Consider the following 7,209-nt stretch of genomic DNA (forward strand, 5'->3'; position numbering starts at 1 on the left):
GGCTGGCTCCTCTGTAAACTTCTTAAGACCAGGAAATGCTCATTCTCTTTGAGTTGTTGTTTATCTTTTTGGCTAGGAGCAAGCAGCCTGGCAGGAGAGGCTCCAGATTAGCACGTTTCTAGCGGCCTTTTGGCTCAGATCAAGCAGTGGCAATATTGTAGCCAATGAGGTTGTGTAGTTGAGGGCGGCTGTCCAGTGCACTGCAGACATGCCCCCGTGGGGAATCTACTATAGTCTCCCAATGGAAGGATCTTGGCTACATACTTTTGTTTTTGTGGAGATGGGGGATTTCCCCCTAGCTTCCTCCTTTGGCCTTTTGGCTAGGGCCAAGTGAGCCTTGGGGTATCTGAACCCCAAGGCCTCCATGGTTGAGGCCTGCATATACGATGCCTGCTGTGGATTTGGAAATATTTGAAGGTCCAGGCTGAAGAGTCTGGGGGGAGGATACTTGCCAGTGGTAGCGCCACACAGACTTGAATCACTGAGCTCTGCTCAGTCGATAGAATTTGGAACTGATTTGGCAAATTTCTCCTGAGGCACAAAATTAAAAACAAGTTGTTTATTCTACTTCAGGTGTGTAAGTATCAAATGAATGCAGAAATGCTCTACTTTAGGTACCGATGTCTTTTGTGGCTGTGCATGCAGCCTTGGGAGAAAATCCCAGTGTTTCCCAGGGTTAAGAGAAGCTACAAACTTGGATGTCTCCAGAGTCCTATTTTCTACTGTCTTGACAAGACTAAGCTCCTTTGGGCTTTGGTTCTATGGCAATATCAGGCATATCAAAAGGCTAAGAAATCTCACCTTGGAGAATTTCCAAATGGATTACTCCATGCATTTTTTTCTTTGTACCAACTAACTGATGAACTTCTTTCCAAAAATCAAGACAGTCCCTTAGAGTGCATGCAATGCAGTCCTGCTTCAGAAATATGCCAGTTTCTGAGATGTATAAAGTGTAAGGAGTAATCTGCTGATCTTTGTTAAACAAAATTTTATGGCAGCCAGAGCAGATGCCATATTTGAAATGGCTATATCATAATTTTAGTCTGATTTCATGTGGCTTCTCAATCCCACCACTCTCATGGGAGTTGACAATTAGTGGAATCCATGAGGCTTCATACCTGAAGAAGAAAGAACAGCTCTTTACCCCAGATAATGCTTCTAGCTCCTACCATAAATTGTTAATCTCTGTATCTCCCACTCCTCGCCAGCAATGAGCAGATACTTTAGAGGGAATATGATATGTAGCAGACAGTAGGACCCTGGGTATGCCTTCTGTGCTCCACCGACTGGAGCATGCCACTGATTCCCTGAGCTGCTGGAGGCTGGATCCAGCCTGCAGGCTGTAGGTTGCCATCCCCTGCCCTGGAATAACTGTGGTTTTTAGAGCTATTGTTGGCCTGAATCGCATGACTCACCTTTTGGATTCCTCAGCTTTGCGGTGAAAAATTGTGAATTATCTGGAGACCTTTTCTCCCCTCACCTGGTAAGGTTAGGATGTTGGAGAATAGGACCCTGACAGACATGCTACCTACATCCGGTCTTGTACAGGCTTGGGGAGTCGCATGGATTAGACCTTCTGGAAAAATGACGATTATGGTGTTTTATGGTAGAGTAGTAACCTCTTTTCACAAAGAGAAATGGCTAACTAGCTGTCAAAACAGGTTTTTGTCCCCACTGTTCAGAGTAGCAGACTTCTGGTGATGATTTAAAAGCATCAGTAAATACTTACTGATTAAAGAATGCTTCCCTCAAGGAAAGCCAAGTAAGACTCACCAGTCAAAAGGCTAGTAGTCTTGTCAGGCCTTCATGTCTTTTCAGATCAACTTTTTGTGGGCCTAGATACTACAGTAAATACTAATTCAAACATAGAAGATTCTTGGAAGTGTTCTGTCATAGAGGTCTCTTACTTCACTTATCTCTTTGGGGCTGAATTAACTTTTTATTTCTCCTTGGTGTGAGGAAATTGAAACAGCAAATGAATGGGTTTAGGTTGTATATTTCATGAAGCTCAAGAAAAATCATTAATTTTTTTCCATCAGACATGTGCTCTCTCTCTCTTTCTGTCTGGGCGCATCTACACAAGATGCTATGGTGCCATAGTGATGTGCTACAGTGCCATGGCGTCCACTGGAAAAAACCATGGCGCCAGTGCTACATTGCCATAGCAATGCACTCCCTTGTTATAGCGCATTGCTACAGCAACATAGCGGCCAAAAATAACTGTGCGCGGCTGGCACAGTGCAATATGGGCTATTATTGCACTGTTTTTTAGTACTTCCAAAAGAAAGTACTAAATGATGGCACAGTAACAGAGGTGCCATACAGCTATGTATAGATGCTTGTGCTTGCATGCTCTTGCTTTCAGTAATTTAAGGCAAGTTTTGTTTGCTCTGTTTCTAGGGTTAAAACATTTAAGAAGTCTTGCAGTAATTCCTACATGTCAAGTGGCTAACTGCTTCTAAAATTCCAGAAAGTAACTGCTCTTCTGTTTTAATAAAACTGCCATACTACTTTAGTTTCACCTTTAGGTTGCCTTGGGGTATCTCTGTATATCAATGGCAGAATCTCATCCGGATTAATTATAAGAGGCAGGATCTCAGCCAGATATGTTTGTATTTTGCATCCATTCAATATTACCATGAATCTCTGAGTTTTCCGAAAGATTCTAACCAAAATAGTAACCAGAAACCTTGATCCATATTCAAGGGATTTGTGCTTTATTATAATTAGATAATTGCATGGTAAAACAAAAATCTTTGTCAAAAGTCACATAAGAATGTCTTTATGTGGCTTATAGCATGTTGCTACCATGGTTCCTCATAAAACTTCACAAGAACTATTTCAGTATCTAGTCCATTTGACAGCTAGGTTCAGTGTCTGTTTTCTAAGGCAAGGCTTTAGAAAACCTGCAGTAAAGAACCGGAATGTCCTCAGAGTCCTGTATGTCCACCAAAGAAATGCTTTATCTATTTGATTTAATGCCTTCTTTTTCAGTTTAATGCATTGGTTCTGGCTTCACAGTAGGTCTCCTGCCCTTTCTCTCTACTTTCACACTGAGACTAGAAACTTTGCAGAAGAAACTAACTTGTCATTTCAGGGAATGCTGGGAAATCTCTTGCTTGATTCTAACTGGCTTCTTCAAGGAGGTTTTACTAACATGACAATTTGACCAGTAGCACTCTTGTCCTGTGTACGGAAGACCCATGAACCAAACGTCTGTACAGGGCAAGGGGTCAAAGAAAAAGAAACACTTTACAGATGAAAGTGTCTGTCTTGTCTATTTAGATCATAAACTCTGGCCACATCATCTCCCTCCTTGCTCACTTTATTGACTTCCTGTCTCTTAACATATCAGATTCAGACTGTGTCCTTACCTTCAAAGCCCTACATATATAATCTCCCTGCTTCCTACATCTCTGATCTCATGTCATGCTTTTTTATATGTTTAGAACAGTTTCTGACTTCCTGTCTGACAAACCCCAATCAAATCCTGTCAAATCCCTCCTTTAAACCCATTTCTGTCTCATGAATCCTTTATTTCTTGTTCTCATACCAGAAATATGCCTTTGCTATCACTTCCCTCATGTCCTGTTTTTGTCCTTTATTTGCTTCCTCTATTTTAAATTGTAAATGCTTCAAAGAGGCGGAAAAGCACATTGCATAAATTTGCAGTTCTCTATAAACTATTTAAAATATTAGTATAAGAACTTGTATTAAGAGATGCTACCAGTAACTTAGCATCAGTTGAATTTTTTTAGTAACCCTTGCTGCTGATGCCTCTAGAGCATTCCTGTGCTGACATTGGAACGTACAGCAGAAAATCACGTAGATTACACTCATAAAAAAGCATTATTTCGTGTGGTTTCCTTGTTGAGACTGTACAAATACAATAGTGACCAAAAGTATTTTTTCTATATTGAAAAAGCTTTTGCGTAAATGAAATGGGTCATATTTTCAAAAAGCCTGTGATTTCATTTAGGCATCTAAATGAAATGCCCAGATTTCCAAGAGTACTTGGTACTCAGCAGCTCCCAGAATTCTTGTTGGGAGCTGAAACCCTTTGAAAATCTAGTACTTCCGAACTGGGTAATTTTAAAAGGTGGCTTCTATGGCTAGGGATAGAAATGACATATAAACCAGGATATGTTACTGGAAACTGGTTCAAATTGTAACACAAGAGAAGTTCAGTCCACATAAACCACTTTCAAAATGACTGCAACTGGTTAGATAAAGATAAACCTGGATGGATGTAGTACTAGAGTGAACTGATTTAGTTTAAATTGCTGTATTTAGCTTCTGTCCCAGGTCCCTTCCAGATACAAGTTAACTCACAGTCCCCCAGCATCCCAGGATGCTTTGCATCTCTCCTGCAAACCCCTGCTTGCAGGGTGGACGGGCTAGTCTTGGTCCAAGCTATCTACTCCAGCAGAGCAGGGGAGGCATGCTGTAGTGCCCTCCAGCTTGTGGCTTGGGCCTCTCCAGGCATGTGGCTGCATTTCCAGAATCAAAAGTGAATGTCTGTTCACTTGCATATCGGTTCAATCTACGCAGCTTAGACTGACCTGCAAAGATTCAGTCGATTCAACCTTGGGCTTTTTAACTATCTGTATTTAGCCTACGTGTTTGTTATATTTGGCAAATTCACTGTCTGGTGGTACATTCTTTGCTCCATAGTTACATATTTTCTTCTTATCCTTAGGAATTTCAGAGACGCTGCAATACTCTCATATCATTAATAGAAAAAGAAAATATGGAAATAGAGGAAAAAGAGAGAGCTGAAAAGAAGAAAAGGGGAACAAAAGTTCCAGCGGTAAATTTACCAGCATTCACGTACCTTCCAGTTTGACAGAATTCAGTATTAATTAATTTTAGTTAAATAAAGTGAAACATTACATAATTGCAAACTCAGATTTCTTCTATACAAACTGCTAGCTGAGGGAAAAAAATTATACTGAAACCTCTAGTGTTGTGGGCAAGAGCTATTGGAGAATAGGACTTCAGGCCTTTCTCTTGATTGTCTTAAAGGGTTTCCATCTAAGTACTATCTTTCTATCTTCTGAAAGAGTGTGATTTTTTTTTTTTTGGTAAGAAAATATATCGTCTCCAAAGATGTTTGTGATTGCTCTTCTACCCTTAAAGTACTAGTTATTTGAGGGACTAATTTGTTAAGTGATCATTGGAAGTGGTTCTCTGGGTGATAATGCTAGCTTTTAAAACATTCAGTGCCACTCCAAACTGAAAGCTGCCTGTCACTTTTATTCTTGGTGTGTGGTACCGAACCCAGTAAAGTATTTGTGGTGCAAAGTAGTGCTCAGTTTAAAAGAAGTGTAGCAGAATTTCACCTTTTTAAACTTGTGATTTCCTTGGGTTCTCTTTTGCCTTGTGTTGTGCACTATGAATACAAATTGTTGAAGCACATAATACATAGAAAATTAGAGCCTTTGTCTTTAGATTGAATAGTCATGCACTTCTAGATTTTTATATATCTAAAATACATTTAACAGCAGCAGTTCCTCATAATCATGAAAATAAGCTGTTTATTTCTTTTCTTTAGTCACAGAAGAGAAAAGCAGATTCAGCTACAGAGAGCTCTGGGAAAAAGGATGCCAAGAAAGTGAAGTCGTAAGGCTGAGAAACTGAATGCTAAATATAAAACTGCCATTTCCTTCTCTACATCTACAAATGTTAATTGCCAATTTCTGTGTATTCATGGTACTCTCAAATATCCCATGATTTAAATTTTTTTTGCAAATTTTGTATATTTTACAATGCCTTTCTTTACTTAAAATCTGTGTAGCTTTATCTTTTATGCATTCCAGTATTTTTGTGTACTGTATTTTGTGAATTTCATGTCTTCAGCAAAATTCACTCAGTCCTTGTTCTTTTGAAGCTTGTGCTGAGGTTTTAGCTTTTCTATGTTTTATATGCTGCTGCTTTGAGAGAAAACCCAGATTCTATAGCTGTATTATTGTTGTTTCATACTTCAAATTTATATGGCTGTGGGAAAATAAATTGAATTAAAATGATTTGAGGAGAAATATACTTTACCTTTTTGATTCTTTTTTCCTCTGTTGGATATTAACTACCTGTTATGCAATATGTTGAAATTAGCATAATTACTTGTGCCATCATGGTCAGTCACATACTTTTCCGGAAATAGTAAGGTAAGGTCAGGATTCAGCAAAAACATAAAGCTAGATTTACTCGCTACATTAGATTTATATTATTCTTATAGTTATTTAGGAGGTAAGACAGCAGAGAAGTACTTGCAGGAATGTTATTCTTTGCTGTCATTAGTATTAGACTATATACATGCTTAAGTGCTTTGTTGAATCAGGGCCTACAGTAGGGTGTTTTTGTCCTGAATTGCTGTGCTTCCCTTTCTACAGGTTTTTCCTTAGTGAAATATCTCTTCTGATGGTTGGCAGGTCACTTGCCTATGAAGTGGCTGAATCAAGCTGAAAAGTCTTGTTTACTAGGATTAAATGATCTGTTACAATTTTCTTGCTTTTACCTTTTGTTTAAATACATATCACAGTACAAAACAATAGGGATATTTTATGGAATACTATCTGCCAACATTTTAATTTGGATGAATGAGTTGGGAGTCCTGAATATACCTTCTCTTGGGCGTGTAAGTTTGGCCTTTTAAAGATGGTTATTAGTTCTAGCTGATACTGAATACCTTTGCTTTTGCTAGATTAGCACACAATGCATTTGGAACCTTTGCTTTTCTTTAACCTTCCAAAGGCTGATCTGTTTTGCAGTATGAACTTTTATACAGCAGGATGTCTTTTACATGGCGGTACTTTTGAAAAGGCATGTACATTCTGCTAATACATATCATAGCAGTTTTTTCTTGAGAGGGTTGACTGGATAGGACACCTTTTGCTTTATGCTTTGCACTGGCTATTAGTTTATGGATAAACTTTAGGATTTTGTAAAGCCATATTACTAGGGAACAGTACCATTATAGAATTTAGGATCTACTGGATTGCTCTTGCTGTCATTTCCTGGGATTAATCTCTCTGTAGCTGAAAAGTCATGCTTAGTGAACATTAAAGAAAGATCGTATTTAATAGTGGTGCACCAATACATTGGTCCGATATTGGATTGGGACCGATATAAAGACAGTTGTCTGTATTGGAAATTGGCCTGGTATAGCCGATAATTTGGCTGATAAATGCCCATGCATGCGCACAGCTGCAG

At 38.9% G+C, this 7,209-nt stretch overlaps 1 protein-coding gene across 1 annotated transcript in view; it reads left to right on the forward strand.

Annotated features, from left to right (window-relative positions):
* The window catches only part of SMARCA1 (SWI/SNF related, matrix associated, actin dependent regulator of chromatin, subfamily a, member 1), a 78,906-nt gene extending 72,864 nt beyond the window's left edge, over positions 1-6,042 (forward strand). The window contains exons 22-23 of the mRNA XM_019521565.1: positions 4,700-4,810; positions 5,555-6,042. Of these exons, the coding sequence (XP_019377110.1) occupies positions 4,700-4,810; positions 5,555-5,626 (183 nt within the window). The 3' untranslated portion in view covers positions 5,627-6,042. The remainder of the gene's footprint in view (positions 1-4,699; positions 4,811-5,554) is intronic.
* The last annotated feature ends 1,167 nt before the right edge of the window (positions 6,043-7,209 follow it).

This window comes from Gavialis gangeticus, unplaced genomic scaffold, assembly GCF_001723915.1.
Source record: "Gavialis gangeticus isolate Ggan-Ray unplaced genomic scaffold, GavGan_comp1, whole genome shotgun sequence".
In the NCBI taxonomy this organism is placed as follows: Eukaryota; Metazoa; Chordata; order Crocodylia; family Gavialidae; genus Gavialis; species Gavialis gangeticus.